The sequence below is a fragment of the Crotalus tigris genome, unplaced genomic scaffold, assembly GCF_016545835.1.
Source record: "Crotalus tigris isolate CLP2741 ecotype Arizona unplaced genomic scaffold, ASM1654583v1 scf7180000017568.12009008, whole genome shotgun sequence".
Lineage (NCBI taxonomy): Eukaryota > Metazoa > Chordata > Lepidosauria > Squamata > Viperidae > Crotalus > Crotalus tigris.
In genome coordinates, this window is record NW_024096478.1 from 10,373,455 (window position 1) to 10,394,957 (window position 21,503).

At 34.3% G+C, this 21,503-nt stretch overlaps 1 protein-coding gene across 6 annotated transcripts in view; it reads right to left on the reverse strand.

The window, feature by feature from the left end:
- TENM2 (teneurin transmembrane protein 2) overlaps nucleotides 1-21,503 on the reverse strand; it is an 869,909-nt gene that overhangs the window by 178,265 nt on the left and 670,141 nt on the right. For all 6 annotated transcript variants that reach the window (XM_039353403.1, XM_039353419.1, XM_039353411.1 and 3 more), the window contains 3 exons: nucleotides 16,465-16,670; nucleotides 7,766-7,961; nucleotides 4,407-4,508 (listed from right to left, as the gene is read on the reverse strand). In XM_039353403.1, coding sequence (XP_039209337.1) covers nucleotides 4,407-4,508; nucleotides 7,766-7,961; nucleotides 16,465-16,670 — 504 coding nt within the window. The remainder of the gene's footprint in view (nucleotides 1-4,406; nucleotides 4,509-7,765; nucleotides 7,962-16,464; nucleotides 16,671-21,503) is intronic.

The following is a 21,503-nucleotide window of genomic DNA, read 5'->3' on the forward strand; positions in this document are numbered from 1 at the left end:
GTTGATACATCAGAAAATTACAAATTACAAATTTGTAATTATGATGGGAGATTGGAATGGTGTTTTAGATTTAAGCAAAGACAAGAAAAGTTCTTTTAAATCTCCTAATCATGCAAAATTATCTAAAGTTTTTTTTTGATTTGAAGGATGATTTGGAACTTAGAGACTTTAATCTTTTTTTCAGATAGGCATCAGTCATACTCCAGAATTGACTTTTTAAAAATTACTAATGATCTTTTTTCTCGGGTGAAGAATGCTAAGATATTCCCCAGAATATTGTCAGACCATAGTCCTGTATGGATGGAGTTATCTACTGAAGATGGGAATAGAAGGACTTGGAGATTGAATGAAAATTTATTTAGATATGAGGGGAATGTACAGAGATGTAGAGATTATTTAAAGGATTTTTTTCTTTTGAATATGCATAAGGGTACTTCGATGCCAATGGTATGGGATGCCAGTAAAGCATATATGAGAGGGGTCTTGATTCATATGAACAATGCGCATAGACGCAAACAGATGCAGAAACGTAAAGAGTTGGAAGGAGAGATTAAATCTAAGGAAAAAGCTCTTACATTAAATCCACTGGACAATAATTTAAAGGCTTCTATTATCTTGCTTAAGGAGCAATTTAATATGTTAATAGCTGATCAGATTGAAATTAATTTGAGGTATATGAAACATAATATATTTTGCAATGCAAACAAACTTGGTAGGTGGTTGGCTTACCAAGAAAGAAACAGAAATCAAGGATTATAGAGAAAATAAATTATAAAGGTAAAGAAGTTTATTGACAAAATTTGATTAAAAGGAGTTTTTTAGATTTTTATTCAAAGATATATGATAATGAAAGCATACAAGTTTCAGATATAGAAAAATACTTACAGGAATCACATTTTCCTAAACTTACTATTGATCAAAGAGATGAGATTAATGGTTTAATTACTTCTGAAGAGATTATTTGGGCAATTAAACAATTAAAAGTTGGTAAGGCTCCAGGTACAGATGGATTAACAACAATTTACTATAAAATGTTATCTGAAGAAATGATAGAACCACTGAAGGAACTTTTTAATAACATTTTGTTGGGAGCAGAGGGCTTTTATATTATTGATTCCAAAGGAGGACCAAGATTTGACCCAGCCCAAAAATTATAGGCCTATATCTCTTTTGAATACAGATTATAAGATTTTTTCAAAAATATTGGCAAATAGATTAATGCGAGTTTTGAAGCAATTGATTCATAGTGATCAATCTGGATTTATAACTGGAAGATATATGAAATATAATGTTAGACAAATTGTTAATCTAATTGAGTATTTAGACAAGAACAATCAAATCCCCGTGGCTTTGATTTTTTTAGATGCTGAAAAAGCTTTTGATCAATTAGATTGGCAATTCTTATTCAGAGTAGTAGAGGAAATGAATTTTGGGGATAAATTTTATCTGTCCTTAAGGCTATATACCCACAACAATCTGCACAAATCATTGTTAATGGGGGATTAACAGAAACATTTGAAATTGAAAAGGGTACAAGACAGGGATGTCCTTTATCACTATTGTTATTTGTTTTAGCAATGGAGATTTTTCTTTTCAAAATTCGGGAGTCACCTAGAATAAAGGGAATAAAAATAAATAAGAATGATTATAGGTTGAGAGCTTTTGCTGATGATTTGGTTGTGACATTATCTCAACCGACAGATTTGGTTAGGGATTTGGTTGAAATTTTAATTCAGTACGGGAAGGTTTCTGGTTTTAAGGTAAATAATAATAAGACTAAAATATTATCGAAAATATGTCTATGAAGGAAAAGGATATTATGGTTAAATTAACAGGTTTTGAAATAGTGAGAAAGGTTAAATATTTAGCAGTATATATAACAGCTTCCAATGTTAAATTGTATAAAAATAATTATGAGACATTATGGGTAAAAGAGCAAAAGGACTTAAATGATTGGAAAAAATTACAATTATCTTTGTTGGGGAGAATCTCGGCAGTTAAAATGAATATACTTCCAAAGTTTCTTTTTTTATTTCATATGATCCCTATTTTGAAAAAAGATGCTAATCTGTAGGAATGGCAGAAGGGGATTAACAAATTCATTTGGGCAGGGAAAAAGCCGAGAGTTAAATTTAAAATTATGCAGGATACACGGGAAAGAGGAGTACTAAAGGCGCCTAATTTAAAATTGTACTATGATGCGGTGGCTTTAACGCTGATTAGTGATTGGCTCAACTTAACAAATAAAAATATTCTTTCTCTTGAGGGATGAGATTTATTATATGGATGGCACACATATTTAATTTATGATAAAAAAGTTGATCAGGTTTTTAAAACCCATATTTTGAGAAGTGCCTTGTTGCGTGTCTGGAAGAAATATTATTATAGGTTAAAGTATAAAATCCCAATTTGGTGGATTCCTGGACACGTGATAGAGGGAGTATCTATGGGAGTAAATTTGGATAAGATTTCTTACAAGGAATTACTTAGTTTGGTTGGGCAGCATTGGCAATTAAAGCCCTTAATGGAGTGGAAGCAAAAAAATATTGTATATTCTTGGTTTTATTATAATCAATTGTTAGTGAGGTGGAGTACAGATCAAAAGGTTGGTATCACTTTAGAGGATGTGAATTTGGTAAAACAGATTAAAGATCAAAGTCGAGGTCAGATAAAAAGAATTTATAATGCCTTAATAGAATTTGATTCTGAAGCGGAATTAGTTAAAGATTGTATGGTCAAATGGGCTCAAAATATTCAAGATCCGATTTTACTGGATACATGGGAGACAATTTGGGTTAGAAATGTAAAATTTACTCAAGCGCAAAATTTAAGAGAAAATTTTTATAAAATGTTTTATAGATGGCATTTAGATCCCCAAAAGTTGTCTCGCATGTATCCGAATTACAGCCCAAATGTTGGAGATGTGGAAATTTAGATGCAACTTATTTTCATATCTGGTGGACCTGTAGAGATATAAAAGCCTTTTGGATTAAGATTTGGTGGAATATTCAAAAGATTTTTAAGAGAAAGATAAAGTTTACTCCACAATTATTTTTGTTGGGTATTATTGTAGATTTTGATGTTAAAGAAATCAATTTGATGTTGAATCTTATAACAGCTGCAAGATTATTGGTGGGGCAATATTGGAAGAAAAACTCACTGCCTACTTTGGAAGAATGGATACTTAAGGTGTCTAATTTAGCAGAAATGGCGAAAATCTCCGCCTACTTGAAGGACCATTCACAAGAAAGATACATTATGGTTTGGAGAAGATGGATTGATTATATTCAAAAGAAATATGAAATGGAACAGTATTACCTTGCTTTTGAGTACATTTTAGATAATTATTAATAGTTTTAATTATATTATTATTTTTGTTTAATTTGTTAATATTTGTTTTGAGAAGGAGTTAAAGTGTGTTGTGGTTTTGATTGATAGTATAGTTGGTTTATGTTAGTTAGATTATGTTTGTTTATTTGTTACCCTGTAATCAGCTCTGGGAAGTGGGGGAGGGGGGAAGGGGTGGGGGGGTTTATATTGTAATAAATTTGTAAAACTTTTAATAAAAAAGTGACATAATTTTGGTCATTGAACAAATGGTTGTAAGTTGAGGACTACCTGGAAAGCAATACAGTAGAACTTTCTTTGGATGTTATTATAGTGTATTCAATTAAATGAAGATGATGGACAGAAGAAATGATGGCTAACATTTTTACTCTACTTTATGTTTGCTTGAGTTAGAAAGGGCAAACTCAACATGCAACAAAGGAAGATTTCTGGTGAGTGCCATGGCAATGTCCTTGATGAAATGGATGGTATTTAAAGTGGAGATTAGTGGCTGGATCTTGGATCCTGGCTGGAGAAATCACTCCAGAGACTCCATGAGCACTCTGGACAGCTGCTCTTTATGAGCAAACTACAAGAATTAAGGCTTTGCAGGTGGCTTATGGGTTGAGCGCTGGGAGATGAGGGATATAGTCGTAACACAGCTTTTTATGGGCCAAAAACCTGACCAAGTTCATTCCTTAATCAACTTTGTGGTTACTTTTTACTGCTTTGTAAATATCAAGACCCTTTGGAGCTGCAAGTTTTTATTGCATCCACCAAGTGACCCTACTTCTTAAACAGAAAAGCTTTAAATACGATGTTAAGGGCTTGGAAGAATATTTTTGAAATAAACAGCAAAAAGTGTTTAGAGTGCTTATTCTGGAAGGTTAAAAATTGACTAAGGATCCAGATAGATTTGGAATAAAAAAATAAAATTAATTATAAAAATCCTTCCCATGGGAAACTGTGGTTGTGTCGGTTCTTTGAAAAAATACATAATTGCTATGAAAAATTTTTTTTCCTATGATTTAGAATAAACTACAGAGTAAGTAGCATTTGAAAAGCAAGTTAATCACTACCTTTTGCACAGTCTGCCCCATGGTAGCCAGGAAAACAATGACAAATTCCAGATACACATTCGCCATTCCCATGACAATTGCGTGGACAGTCCTGTACAGAATCTGAAAGACAGACATCACTGATTTGTCAGTTATTTCTCCAGTTAACATTGCTTTTGATATTAATGCATTTAACGAAATCTCAACATCTGAAATTCACTTCACAATAATTAGAAATTGCCTGAACAAAGAAGAAAATCTTAAGCTTCTGAACACTACATTTTCTAAATATTACTAAAGACTTTGTCTATTTTTCTTTTTTGGTTGAGTTGCTATTTCTTCTCTGTGGGGAAAAAAAAAAGAATTTACTGCACTTGAAGGCATTTAGCAGCCCCATTTTCCAACTCAGGAAATGTAGAGGGAGAGAGGTTCCCTCTGTTATATAATGAGTCCAAATCGCACATTCACGGCAAGGGGTCTCTTGTACTAATGATTAGAATGAGCCATTGTGTTTTAGTAATCGACTGCAATTGTGTATTATGACTCAGAAGGGAGTCTCCTATATATGGTGTGATTTCTTTTTATATCGTATGTGGCTTTTCCATGTAGTAATTATTATAGCCGGACAATAATTCTGTATGAACAAAACATGCTAAAATGGCAGCTTTTAACCATGTTTTCCATAATGTCTGGATTGGAAGCAGCCACTATATACTGCAGCATCAGTCTGTGTTATTAATACTTTTGCTTTATTTTGTCTGTGCATCTTCACCAATATATGTGAGGCGAAGAAAATCAATATGCTGAGAAAAGCCAGAGAGCTATAGTAAATGTCTCCCTTAAAGCCTGAAAAGGAACAGAAATCTGTTGGAGTGCTACTGCTTCCTCTTATGCATAGCTGGTGCATTAAACTCCATGTCTAGACATAATGGAAAGGTCCAGTGATTTCTTTCCAAGGAAACCAAGTTCTGATGGAATACTGGCATCTTTGAAATCTCTCACTATTCAAAATTAACTTTTGTGGTTTAATACTTCTCAGACAGCTTATCTTCATATATATATATATATATATATATATATATATATATATATATATATATATATATATATATATATATATATATACATACATATATATATACATACATATATATATACATACATATATATATCTTCATATATATATATATACACACACACACACACACACACACAAAATAAAAGTGAGCACCAGGGAAGTTAAAACTATAAAAAGTTTAATTAAAAAATGCCAAGCTTTCACTGGCACCTGCCGGCATCATCAGGGCTTAGAATGCTAGGAAGTGAGGAAGTCCCTTTATAGGTCAGCCAGGGTCTGCGTCCAGCTCTTCGATCTCGTCACCGGACCTGATTGAGTAGATTATATGAATATTTTGCACCATCTGTTTGTTTTGCACAGATCAGGGCCTTCTACTGAAAAAGAGTTACCGTGGCCCACACCTCAGAGATTGTCAGGCTTCTTTCAAACAAACAGGCAACAAACTACACAATTAGACTTCAAAGGACCCAAAAGTTCTCATAAGTACACTTAGTTCAAAAAAGCTAATGAAGCCATTCTGTAAGAATTCCAGTGACTGTTGTATGAAATTAATTTTTATGCCTTTTTCTCCTGCCAGCTTGGGGTTATAGACTTGAGACCATTATTGTTGAGGGAGCATCAATAATAATAAAAAAATGAAATATTTATACTGAAAGTTATATATTTTAGGAATGCATCTGTATGTCTCTATAAACACACAATTTATACATTGGTGTAGAACAGTGGTTCTCAACCTTTTTAATGCCACGACCCCCAACCGGTCTTAAGTCGAGGACTACTCAACCGGTTGTAAGTCGAGGACTACTCAACTGGTGCAGCATCGTTTGCAGAATGGGACTTTTGGCGGGCTCAGCAAGGCAGAGACAGCCTGGACAATTCCTATTGGATTTTGAAAGCCAATAGAATTAGACTCTATTCAAGAGAGTCTATTCTATTGGCTTTCAAAAGCCAAAAGAATAAAAGGGAGTAGCACAGCTAAGGAAAAGGGGGAAAAAATGGCAGACTGCGTTGTTTGGCGACCCCCGTGAAATGGTTATTCGACCCCAAATGAGGTCCCGACCCACAGGTTGAGAACCACTGGTGTAGAAGGTGAAATAGAAGGGAATGAATGCCACAGTTATTGCTCAGAGTGATTCAATAATTATCATTGTTTTTATATTGATAATAAAAAATAATGGCAGGAAATATCTTTTAACTTAATTAATTTATCAAATTATAAAGATTTTTACTTCTCACAGATATAGAACAGTACTGTATTTTATATGTGTTTAGCCAAACAATAATATCTTTTGACATTTGTTCTTTTATTTAATATTGCTCAGTATTTCAGTTCTCTATATATGTGGCTTGATGGTGAAGGTAATGGATATGTGTCAAAGAACCTCTGAACTGAATAAAATACTGTACTTTTCTTCCCTTTTCAGGCAATTACTATCATTGCACCATCAAGAAGTCTACCTAACTATTATACCTATTACTTTGGACTTTCTCATAAACTGTGACTCTATTCCTGGCAACACTTTCTAATATAGCTCCACAGAAGGGAATGTTGCAATTTTAAAAATTTGCATTTCTAGCAATTTGCTGATTCTCTAATATATGAAAGTACTGAGACATGGGCTGGATTGTATATATTTCAAGATGTAAGATTTACATGGGTATACATTTCTTATGCTATCCTATCTCTTGATTATTCTAACTCAAACTGTTTTACACTAATGCAGTATTTCAAAAAACAAAACCGTGAATTGCTAGCAACGTATCTATTTTATTTTATTATTGTATTTTATTATTTATTATTTGTTTTTATCCTGCCTTTCATTATTTTTTTATAAATAATACTAATACTAAATAATACCTAATATTCTTTCTTCCTCTTATTTTCCCCACAACAATTCTGTGAGATGGGTTGGGCTGAGATAAAATGATTGGCCAAATTCACCCAGCCGGCTTTTACGTCTAAGGTGGGACTTGAGACATAAAGACTGTATCCCAGTTTCTAGCCTGGTGCCTTAACCAATAGACTAAGCTGCCCAATGCTACAAAAGATTGAAATGAAACTGATTAATGCTATAAAATATCCCTTCTAGATATTGCCAGTATTACAGGCTAAGGCAGAACATATTTAATATAACAAAATATTCCCCTGAGCTTTTCAGAGCTGAAGTCCACCTAGAGGTTAGTAAAATCATTATGCCTGTTTGAAAAGAAGACCCATCAAGGTTGAATAAGATAGGTTTCAATGGTAGCACACATAATTTATTCAATTTTTTATAGCCAAGAGTGTACTGGCATGGCATACCCAATATGACAGTACTGAAAGAAACCACTTCTTTATCTTTGCCATCATTGTAAAAAGCAAGGTGCCACAGCCCCACGTCCAAATACTGAACAAATACAGCTTCATTCTGAACCAGCGTCTGGATACTTCGGCGCTCACGAGGAGACTCCACGACACTCCATTTCTCTTTCCCATCTAAACGTTCCATAAAATCATACTATGGGAGAGAAGAAGAAAAATACACTTGTTATACTTATATTGCATATTAAGTATGAAAAAAGGTATTACAATGTGTATTTGCAATGAAAAAAATATGATGCTTAAGAGTTGTTGTTTTTTGTTAGAGCAGGTGGCATTGCTGAAGGACTAAATCTTCACAGAGTTTAAATCCAGTAACTTGGTCCCTCTTGCTTTCCTACTCATATTGCCCAGAGATCTTACACTAGTTGTACAGAATACAATAACAGATTTGGAGGTCTTCTAGTCCAACCCCTTGCTCAAGCAAGTGACCCTATACCATTCCAGACAAATGGCTGTCCAATCTTTTCTTAAAACCTCCGTTGATGGAGCACCCACAACTTCTGGACAGAAGCTGTTCCATTGATTAATTGTTCTCACTGTCAAGAAATTTCTCTTTAATTCTAGGTTGGATCTCTCTTTGATAAGCTTCCATCCATTAGTTCTTGTTCTGTTCTCAGGTGCTTTGGAAAGTAGGTCAACCCCCTCTTCTTTGTGGTAGCCCCTCAAATATTGGAAGTCTGCTATCATGTCACCCCTATTTCTTCTCTTCATTAGACTAGATATATCCAGTTCCCTCAATCAAAACAGAACAAAGGAACTATATCCCTCCACCAATGAAGGCAAGCGGGTAGGCATATTTGCCTAAAACAAATCTGATGCAACAGCTGGTTATAGAAACTCAGATTATATGCCCAGTCACTGATTAAAGATGTTCAATACATATAAAAAGAAACTTACTAAAAGAACAACAGGAATTACTGCATCAACAAAGCACAGCCTGTTTTCTGAAGAGCAAAGATCTCATTTTTACAACGTTTAGTTTCATATAATTTCTTAACTATACGTGATTATTAAATATATAGTGCTTAGTTTTAAGCCTAAATCTAAGGTTTCCATAAAGATTTATACAATTAGTATAATGTGCTCAAATAGGCAATTGTGTTAAGAATGAAGATCAAGCAGGATTCTTCTGGGAGAAAAACAATTCCCAGCATTCCAGACAATTCAGTCCAAATGAAAGATTTGCATATGTACATTCACACTTAAAAATGACAGGTTTTTCTGCCATCTGGCCAGTAATTATTTTCCCAAGTTATCTATCCTATTAATTGAAAAACAATTTTAAATGCAGATGACTGTATATTTATTCAGTGTATTCAGTGGTTTTTCTGGTAGCAGAAAAATGTGTTCCAGTCTAGGTAGCAAGGCATTTTTATTGGAAGTAGATATAGCTCAATATAGCATCGTATGCCCTTTCCCTACTACATTGAAAATGGAACATTCCCACATCACATCTGTCTACTACTTCTGTGTGAATTAAGTTTGCAATAGAGTAATAGAGTTTACTACTTGATATACAATGAATACATTCATAAGTATATGCTATTGATAAAAAGCACACAAACTTTCTCATTGTAGCAAGGCTTTAATACAACCACAGATGTTATTTAAACATATTTGTTAGGAGGAAGGGGTTAAAGACACAAACATATACTTCTGCAATATTTCTTGATTGGGATAACATATTTGGAGGACTCCCGCTCTCCTGCCTCTCAGAGTTTATTGCGCTTAAGGAGGTTTGTGTACGGAGGATCAACATGGAACGATGTAAGAATAAACCTTGACATTTTTCACTGACAGCATGCTGCTCTGCTTGGATAGCGTTAACAGACTTTCCTGGTCTTCTGCATAGGATACTGATTTTTTCCCTTAGATAGCAGGCAGGCTCAGCAGTTGGCCAGATCGAAGGAGGAACACGCGGAGGTGCTAAAATGATCTGAACTGGCTGAAGCTAAAGGGACCTGGTCTTACCCCATGGCAGTAACTGTGTCCAAGAAGATGCAGGAAGCTTTCACTGCACTGCACTTTCAACTATACCGCTGCTAAAAAGACAACTCATAAGAGCTGACTTATTGAAAAAGACTGCTTAATTCGTATGTGCGTAGAACCCCAGGAACAAGAGAACTGCCGACAGAATGCCCTGTGCATTTTTATCCTTTTCATGCTGAGATGTCTAATCCACAGCTTTTGTTTTCTTCCTATTATTCCCAAAAGGCAGTAGGCAACTGGATGGATAGATGACATGGATAGTGAAGAGGTTGGCTTAAATAGAAGATAAACAATCTCCCAATTTCAAATGATTCCAAACCAGTGAATGCAGGGAATGACTAAAATGAGATGATGGAAGCTATTGATCATGCTCAGTATTAAGAACTGGTAATAAAAATTCATGCATCTTATATCTGCATTAAATACAATGGCAATATGAAGGAGGGGTAACGGTTATTTTTGAAAAATTGGTGTTCCTTTTCAAATAATCTTATTACCCTTATTAATATGATCTGGTTCTCAGACATTTTTATATAACTGTGGTGAAGTACCACAATGAATGCCAAAGCTTAAGAGTAAAGATTACAGAAAAAGACATTTTACAATGGCTGCTTAACCATTAAATCTCAGACACTGAAAGAGATGGAGATGTGGAGAATGTTTTTCTCCACAATATAGTGGAAATACAGTGAGAAATGGCTTTTGATTGGACACAGAACTGTATGTAGCCCTGCAGATGTGATCTCATCCCATTTTACAAGTGATGAATCTCAAAATTCAGAGGTTTTCAGAGTTCAACAGACATTTTTTTTTTTTTTTGCATTGGTCAATAAGAAGTACTCTCCTTTATTTTATGTACCTCAATAGAAAATTGTTGAGGGATTTCATCTGGGAGGAATTGTATGTCATCTGGATCTGACATTGTTCTGTGAATCAGAATCCTTGAGATTTGTGTATTTTTCTGAATTTTGCCATGCAAGTTTCAGCCCAAAAAAAAAAAAGAAAGAAAACTAATGTAAATATATTAGTGAAAAATTCCCATAGGAAAAAAATTGGGAAAGAGGTATACATTAAGAAATATATATACCAAAAATAAATATGAATTTACAGAGTTAATTGTTTCTCTACTCATTTGTGGTAATAAATGTACTGGACTTTGTGTTTAGTTTTTTTGTCAAACTTTGTTTTTTTAATACTTAATATTTGATAAAGGTGGAGTTTATAACAAGTTGGATACTTGCTTTGCTTCTGAGTGGCTATAAGCCTACTAACCCTTTCTGAATTGACCCTGAACAATATATGGGCTGTCATCCGTTTAAGAGTAGTTTTATCTTTCTGTAGTCAATTTTTCTGGTATGAAAAAAAAAAAACAGAAGGATGAAAAAGAACACTACAAAATGATTACAAATAGAAAATATCCACAGTATTTTCAGAAAGGAACATGTTTCTTCTTGTTTCTTCTTAGTTAGTAGAGAAATTCTTCATAGTTTGCCTTAGACAAAAGTTACAAAAGGAAAACAAGATTTATATGCTGTTACATATTTGGGTAGGAGTGCAATGACTCAGCAGTTAAAGACACTGAGCTTGTCAGCTGGAGAGCTGACAGCCCAGGTTCGGGATCTGAGGTTCACGCAACAGGGTTAGCTCCCATTACTTGCCCTAGTTCCTGTCCACCTGGTAGTTTGAAAGCATGCAAATACAAGTAGATTAATAGGTACCACTTCATTGGGAAGGAAACAGCAATCTGTGAGCCCTTGGCATATAGCTGGCCACATGACCATGGAAATATTATTTGGACAACACTGGCTCCCTATGCCAAAAAATAGACATGAGCACCATGCTCTAGAGTCAGACATGACTGAAAGGGAAACCTTTACCTTTATATATTTGGTAAGCAGTTTAGCATATAAACTTCTTTACTTTATTGCTAGGCTCAAACATTCCTATCATTGGATAGGCTAACCCAGAATGATTAATCCTCAATGGCAGTTACAATGCAACTTCTCCATTATTTTAAAAGCCTATGACTCTACTTATGAACCTTACATGAAAACTAGATGCCCTATAAGTAAACTTCAAGTTTTCTTTCAACCTTATGTGCTATATAATATTATACTATTGAATGGACCAGTTTATACTGAACATTAAAAAAAAATATTCTTGCAATGTATCTAATCCTAAATGGAAATATTTTGAACTGTTGCTTTATTTATTATAGGGAAGGAGAATAACAACATCAAAAAGTAGGGTGAGCTGAATTTTTATTCCTTGAGGTGATGTATAAACTTTAGTTAGTGAATTCAATAAAAAGGTGCTTTGTCTTTATTGTCTTTATTGTTAATGTAAACCAGCTACAGACAGAATTCAAGGTCTGATTCTGCTTCACTAGCTATCAGGCCGGCTCATTACTTTACATTTCTCTGTTCTATTCTATTGAACTTTTGATAAAATGCATTTTATAATGAACTATTTTTACAAAATGTTCTTGGTAAAAATGTCACTTTCCCCCTAAAGCCAGGCATAAATGGATAAAAGTGAGAGATGTGGACCACACAGTGAAAGACTGTAACTTCATCTCTGAAATCAGAAACAAGCTGTATGCTCTATTGACATGAAGAATAGATCTTTGAATATATTGCTAATCAGTTCTTACATCTTAAATTCAAAAAGAAAGTTTCTTTCAAATTTGACTTGGGGAGAGTGACTTTATTTCCTCTTTATCCAATTTCCTACAACTCTACAATAAAAGTGCAACTGTAGTCAAAAATCACATGCTAGAAACAAAAAGATAAGCTTTCTTGTAAAAAAAGAAATAATATATGAAGCTACAAGATAATGAAATTAGAGATAGAAATTGATTTAATGAAGTCTCACTTCAATTATTTTGGAAGGAGTTTTTTTTAAATACTATCTATCTATCTATCTATCTATCTATCTATCTATCTATCTATCTATCATCAGTCTATCATCTGTCTATACAAATTAATCCATTGCATAATGAAAGCCTCTTTACTAAAATCTATAATGTTGGTCCAAGGTGGATAAGTAGATATTGTATATGTTTTTCTGACATATCTAGAGCAGATAGAATGTATGTTTCCAAATCACCACCCAGCATGGAATGCAATGGCTTTCCTTATTCCTACGCTAAGATCTTAACCTGCACATCACATTGTGAGGTCTCTCACAATCCCAACCAAATGATATTAGACAAGAAAAAAAATTCAAAGCACACATATATTAAATAAAAATGATTTTGTGTTTAAGAATCAATTAAATCTTGTCCACTTAGAATCCTATTGATCCGTTTTTCTGTTGAAACATAAAGAATGACATAAATTATAAAGAATGAATTCAAGGACTTTTTCTGTACTCTTTAAGATTTTAAGTGGTATTTTCTTTCCAACCAAATAAAATTCCAAGTTTACTCCAAATTCAAAGTTCTGTATAAATTGATGAAAGTTTTCAGTATATCAATATCACATAAACATCTTTAATGTGGTTACTGAATTACATTAAGCCTTAAGAGTTTTTGTGTCATTAGACTTCCTTTCATCTAGCTTGTAGTAATGCTCATGAAGGGGGGGGGGATTAGATAAGGTAAGTTATCATCTTTTCCAGAGGACATAAATGAATCTAGTTAAATTTCCCACTTGATTTTATTTGATTATAAAAATATGTTAAAACCAATGAGATATTAAAAATTCCCTTTCCCTTTATTTTACACCTTTGACTTGTTTTTAAAATGTATCTTGCTTCATTGGTGGTGTGGGCAGTAGGATAAGATGGGAAAGAGGAGGGAGAGAGTAATCAGTAACTACTCCTATGACTGTTTATATCACTGTCATGTGTCTAGAACCCTTCATGAGCAGCTGCTCTTATAATAGAAGCAAGTACAATCAAACCTAGACTTTTCACACTCTTGAGCTTAAGTTGTATGCTCCATGTTTCTATTAAGGGATGAATAATTCATCTAAAAATTACTGAGTTTGCATTTTCCATGTTTATGTCTCCTTCATACCACACTTAATAGGCTGTACTGCTATTTAATTTCTTTGGTGTTTGTGGAATTGGTGTCAAACACTAACTTATAAATATGTGAAACGAGATATAGCATTTTAAGATAATTCATATTACTAAGAAGCATCTCAAACTTTTGAAGATGTAGTGAAATATATTTTACTTTAAGGTATTGCAAGTCCCATGTCAATTTTTAAACTTTTAAAATGAAATGACAGAGAAAATATAATTTTTTTTGTTGTTGCTTTCTTTGAAGGTATGTCATGTCTCTAAAGAATAGTTATAATTCTTGTTTAGTAAAGGCATTTATAACCTTTGAGCATAGTCTGTTTTTTGTTTTGACAATAATCTTCATTCTTTTATTATGCAAAAATTTATAGGAAAATTGTCTTTCTAATGACAAACATATCATTTTAACTTTATAAATTTGCTCTGCTGTTAATGGAGTTTAGTCCATCTATCTCCAATCTTGTATCTTACAGATATGTTGTACTACTTTTTTCCATGAGAAATAGGACTACAATGTGTAATCCAATATTTTGGGAGCTACAAAGTAGATTGGAGGGGACTAGTTAAATCAGCGGTTCTCAACCTGTGGGTCGTGACCCCATTTGGGGTCGAACGACCATTTCACGGGGGTCGCCAAACAACGCGACCCGCCATTTTTTGTCAGCTGGCGGCACCGCGAATCTGCGCCGTGCCGCGCATGGGCGCCACTGCGCATGCGTGCCACGCATGGGGCACCGCAGCGCATGCACGCCGCGCATGGGGATGCCGCCGCGCATGCGCGCTGCACCGTGCATGTGCGGTGCGTCCTTATGACCAGGGTCGCCAGAAAAAAAAGGTTGAGAATCACTGAGTTAAATCATTAGCCTTTACTTGTAATTAGGATAAAGGAAAGAGTTGCTTGCTTTGGCAAAGATGTATTTTAGTTCCATGCCCTTGAGTGTAACATTATATAGGAAAGGCGGATTAAGGATATTAAGTTGACTAGGCACTATTAATAGTTTTTTGTATTAATTATTATCATATTTTCTACTCTTTTCATTTGGACTATTTTATTGATGAACATATTTGTCTTTGCTTGGACACAAATGTATAATACAGATAGAGTCCTCAGGCACCTAAACATTCAACTAATTTTCAGTACAACAGATAAAAAATGCAACAAGCTTAAGAGTAATTTACTGAAGCATGTTAGGAATTTTATTACAAGAGCTCACAGAGCTATCAAACTTTTTTTTTTGCTTTTAATATGTCTTTCAAGTAGCATTTCTGAAGGGTTGCTATCCCTTTGACACTTCATTCCCTATCCACAGAACTGTTCCTAAACAGGCCCCCAGCTCTATCAATTTGACTGACTAGACACTTGAAATATTTGCTAAAGAGTTACATAGAAGCTTCAAACTCATTGGGGTTTTCAGACAGGGACTGTGTCTTCATATTCTCAGGTTAATCATGTACCTAATTTTTTTTATTATTGACTTGATCCCTCAAAGGATTTTAACTTGCTTTGGCTTATCAGCATTAATCAGTTATGAACTGTCAAGTGAAGCCTTACACTCTTTTGCCAAATCAAAATTTTAAATTGTGGGAACATGACATTTTCATTTTCAGATTTAGGACACTACCTAATGTCGACTCCAGATTATGTATATAAATCTCACAAGACATATAGAAAAGCATTTAATGCTGCTTTTATTCTGGGATAGAACAGACTGTTCCTAACAGCACATTAAGTAATCAATAGATGCTGCCAAGTAGCGTTATCCTGTTGTCAAGGTTTATAGCTGCTCAGAAAGCTAGTGCATAATTTCTGGGCATATTGAAATAGGTGAATATTATTAAATGAAGGTTGTTAAAAGAAAGGTTGTTTTGTTTGGGGAAAGCCAGGACTATGGACTCCTGCAGTGCAAGACTATACTTAGGAGTAAAGTTAAGCAACGATTTATGGATTTGAATACCAAATGTAGGAATAAAATCAAATCCCAGGTAGAATTTATGTTATTCATTCTTTGCATTTTAACTAGGCTAATAGGATAGAATCGGGTGATAGTCTAGTCATTTTCTCTACAAATTTAGAACATCCTCCCAAATTTAAACTTGTATCTGTAAGAACATGATTACAAATGTACATATGGCAAAGCAAAGGTTGTAGATAATGTCTCACATATTTTACAAAAGTCCCCTTAAACCAGAAGTAGCTATTATGAAAGGCTGCTTTCTATTGGTTCATCATTGGTTTCCCCTCCTCCTTTTCACTTTCCAGTTAGATCTCTAAGAACTTTCCCCAACTCAGCACCTAAAAGTTATTGTGGGATGCCAGTTACCAGACAGTTTGGGAATTCTAGGCCAGATTGTCCTAATCCAATGTTCCAGAAGATCTGAAGGACACCAAGTGGGAAAAAGCTAATAGAGAAAGAAATGATTGTGATATTACTTCATGAGGATGTTGTCAGTCCTAGAAATGGCCCTCAATGTAATGGAGGCATGGAAATTCATAGAATCTTTGCTAAACATAGAAGAAGTAACCCAAATCCTCAGATAAAAAGATACAGTAGTTACAAAACAATTGCCATTCTTTTTCATCATCATCTTCTTTTGATCTATTAAGCATCTTAGTACAATACCTGTACATGGGATGGTGGAAGTCCTCTTCTTATATAGACAGCAAAAAGTGCATCCTTCCCTAAAGAGATATTGAATTTCAGGAACTGTGGCTGCGCAATGTGAATTTGTGCTCGCCAGAATACTCCTTGTGGCACTTCTTGCGTGACCCTCCGTCCGACCTCTGCCTCCCCACTGTCAATGCTATTATTTCTAGTGGCCCATGGTCCTGGAAGACAAGAGCCAATAAAACCATGGGACAGTCAGAATCAAATATATTTATTTTTAGCACTCCTATTTAAGATGAAACTGGGTGGCAAACCCATACATTAATGCAAAGCGCATAGCAGTTATTAAGATTAAATTTACCAACCTATGTTTGAAAAAAGTAATAATGAAAGCAAACCATTTCTAGCAGAATTTTATCAATGCAAGAATGACAATCTTCTTCTTAAAAAGCTATAAACTTATTCCCTGGGGCATTTAAAATCTTGCATACAACTTCTCTCCCATTTTTATTTCCAGTGCTGCTCTTTACTGATCAAACATAATAAGAGCGGAGAGTCAGCTAAGCACATTAAAAGCTCCTTGCTCTCTTTTTACCATTCTAATGCGAACAGAATATGAAAATAAATCCACAAGGGAAAGTAAAAAAATAATTTCAATCACTTGTATTCATCTTGTGTCAAATATCAAGCAAGTGTGTAAACAATCAAAATATAAAAAGAAATGAATACAGATGAAAGGAAATATTGTTAAAGACAGTTAAATTTTCTTGTACCAAATATTAAGAAACTAAATATTAAGAAAACTAAATGTATTGTTTAGCATATTGAGTTTATTATATTTTATCATCTTTTAGTTGAAATCTTTTGGCTAATAATGTTCACTAGATAATGCCTTTTGGGGATGTATAGTAAAACTATCACAAAACAGTAATATAGAAACATTAAAACAAAAACATTTGATACTTATATTTCATTTAATTCCTAGATTTTTGCTTTGTGAAGGCCAAATAGGACACCAATAATAAAACATTCTGTTATGTATTTGTGTGTGTAACTTTTACTTTCTGCCAATCTGTTTAACTGCGTGACTTGAATGTGTTGTGAGAAGAGTCATAAGCAATTATGAAACCTTGACATTAATACAAATTTGAGAAGGAAAAAAAAATGAATTATGGATCTGTGGCTTGCTACTAAGCTGAAGAACAACTAATCAATTTTGCATCAAATAAAGAATGATCCAAACTTACTTTGAGCATGTGATACAAGTGGAGCTTGGCAGGGCTAAAGAACTAGCAGTGAAAGAAAACAGATCAGCTGGATGGTGGAATCAAACAAATTACTGTCTTTGAACATACTACAAATTATTGTATTGTATACGGTCATGGGCATCCAAATCCAGGACACCAAAATAATCTTGGATTACAAGAAGCTGTGCCTACCAGATGTGTGAGTGCTCTGTGCATCTTCTTTTCTACGCTTCCATAATCTCTTAACTAATGTTCAGATGAAGATATCCAAATATCTCAAAAATTTAAAAGGAAGATCACTTATTGTGGACAACCATACCAAGATATTATATGAAGGATTATAGGGAGCAGCAATCAGGGCCCAAGTACATTTTGTCCTTTCTTATTCACACAAATACAATTCAGACACATTCCCATTTGTTCTCCTTTATTTTCTTAGCTTGCATTCGCACCACAGTCATCCCAATTCCTAAGACAGTAGCAGGCCAATCTGTTACTGCGATATATAAATATCTTTCCTCTGGGACCAATATAAATGTAATGTGATCTTATTTCTATTGAGCTCATGAATAATATATGCCTTATAATATTGGTTTAATAATTTATATGCCACATATTAAATATATTTCAGTTTATTTATTTATATTATTATGCAGGAGGAGCTATGGTGGCACAGTGGTTAGAATGCAGTATTGCAAGCTAATTCTGCCCACTGCAAGGAGTTCGATCCTGACCTGCTCAAAGTTGACTTACCCTTCCATCCTTCCGAGGTCAGAAAACGAGAGCCCAGATTGTTGGAGGCAATATGCTGATATTGTAAACCATTCACTATGGAGTAGTATATAAGTCTAGTGCTATTAATATTTATATTGTATATTCCAGATTTATGAAAGCTGCCAGAAAACATAATAGGAGATATAGACAGATCTGTCTATCTATCTGTCTGTCTATCTATCATCTGATTTTAAGGCAGCTGAACCTTCTTACCAGTACATGAACTATCCAAAGAACTTAACGTCATTACATGTAAATGCAAAAACAATTTACAAATATTAGAAACAATATCCAAATTAGATTTCTGACTTTTATCATAATTGGAAGGTAATGACAATGGAGTTATTAATTGCCACTTAGCCTTCTACATACTGAGCTATCTGGTACCAAACCTTTCAAATCTTGACTTTGGGAAAGATATAAGAATACAGATGGATACATGAGGTCTTCAGAGGCAAATAGAGGTGTTGGTCATTGATAATAGATGCTAGTTAGCATTCATAATTACTCAAATGCTAATTAGCATTTATAAGACCAGTATTTAACTTTTCAGATTGCAGATTCTATGTTTAACATTGTCGTTGACAGTGTTCCCAGTTCATTTTCTTAGCATTAGCCACTTTTTGACTAGAATCAATTATGTATTTTACCATCAGTTTTCTTCAGTTTAAGTTGTCCAATTGCCTTATAAACTATAAAATGGACAAACTGTTTACTTTTCCAATGCATACTGATGGGAATGTTTCTAAAAAATCTATATGAATGCAAATATTTAATTTGGAGTAAGTCTTATACTGACATGATTACGAGTATGATTTACATGTACTTTCATCCATATAAGAATACACATTAAATTAGTGCTAACATCTTAGGAAATAAATCAATTTGCCCAAGTCTTTCAGAATGTTTAGCAAAAATCTTCTTTGATATGCAACAGTTTTATAATTATGCAGCAAGGAAGTGTGAATAATCCAAGTACCAAAACATATCCTCTTCATCCATTTTCTTTAAGTGCAATTATCACTGCAACAAGTTTCCAGTTTTAAATTCCAAATTGCCTGTGCTCTTGAGACTTATACTTGCATGCAATGAAAAGCCATTCAAACATACTGTACTGCCAAAGTCTTTATATGGCAAGAGAATGTTTTGGCTGAACACTCTTAATCTTTGAATATGTTTTTAATAAGCTGCGTCTTTTTTTTTTTAATTTTGTAGGTTAATGGGCCTTCAGTAATATCAGAACATAAAAGAAAAGGAAGGGAAAAAACAGTAGAGTACACTGGCTTCAGATGGAGTAAATGGGATTAATGCAATGTCAAACAATATACCTGTGTAACTACTCCAGAAGCATAAAATGAAAATTCAAAATGAAACAATGAATAATGGACCTATTTATTTACTACTTTTTCTCCCCGAAGCACACAATCTTGTAGACAACAAGAAACCAAGCAATGCAATCTGGTACCTTCAATAATACAGAGATGCTAAAAACAGAACAGAATAACATATATTCATATATATATTCAGTATCAGATAGTTCATATCAAGCTTAGTATCTCAGTAAAAGTAAAGGTTTTCCCTATCCAGTTGTGTCCGCTTCTAGGGGGACAGTGCTTTGTTTCTTAGCTGAGGGAGCCAGCACTGTCCAAAGATACTTTTTGTAGTCATGTGGCCACCATAACTATACACCAAGGGACACGGAACAGTGATACTTTCTCAGTAAAGTGATATCTATTTATCTACTCATTTTTGCATGCTTTCAAACTGCTAAGTTGGCAGGAATGGGAGCTCACCCCATTACGCAGTGGCTGGGTCTCAAACCTAGGCTGTCAGCTTTCCAGCTGATAAGTTCAGTGTCTTTAAGAGCTGAGCCATCACACTTCCACATCTCAGTAAAACCAACTTAGCTAATTTCCATAATATATTTTACTTGCTATGAATGCTTCTATATTTAACTAATCAATTAACTGAACTATTTAATAGATTACAGATGGAGAGTAAGTCTAGTTACTGCCTAAATCCTTATGTAGCAAGGTTTCAGTTTTTCCCTTGCTATGTCTCCTTCAGGTTTACTGCCCACAAAATTACCTGGAAAAGATTTATTAGTTGAAGGTTTACTGTGGAAGTTTCATTTCTTAACCTCTCTCCATTTGTGCCTTGAAAAATGGACTATGAGGGCAGGCCTTTTTTTAAGGGATGCACTTTTCTAAAGACTACATTCTGTTGACTATGGAGGTCTCCCCTGTATATTAAAAGACCTCAGGCATTCCTTCCCAGTTAATAATGATTGCTTATTCTCATCTTGGTCACCCCCATGAATACAATGCTCAGATATTAAATTTTATTTCCCTTCTCTATATCTACTTCAGGATACTATCTGGATGTTAATTCTATCTACATGCCACTCATTCAAACATTACATAGAAGCATGGACATCTAAAATTGGATCGGCAGATCTCCTTTGGGACTGGTCTCTGTTAACTGGTTGCTGTGTCTGAACCTGTTATGCAATTATGAAATAACAGCGAAGGAGCTGTTTTATTCACATTTCAAAGGAAACATTCACCTATCCATCTACCAAGTGGTTTTCCTTGGAAGAAAATTTCTTTCTCTCTCTCTCTCTCTCTCCCTCTCTCTCTCTCTCTCTCTCTCTCTCTCTCTCTCTCTCACACACACACACACACACACCAAACCTACTTTCTTGCTAGATCTTCAACAATACTTATCTTGTGGCTGCATAAATCCATCAAAAGGTACCAAAAGGTGAAAAATTGATTGGACAGAGCATCCAGCAAGTTCAAAGAATGTCACAACATATGATCTGTTATAGGCAACTTTTCCAATAGTTGATGATATTGGGTAGAAATAAAAATTCATTCTGTGAAATCATCAATTATTACCTTACAGCATTGTTTGGTAGAGCTATACACACGGCAGCACCGCAGAGGCCCACTCTGGATGAATATTAAGGGAACACTGTCAAAGCCATACACTTTACGCTAATATTTCTACTCAGCTTGGGGAAAGGGGAGG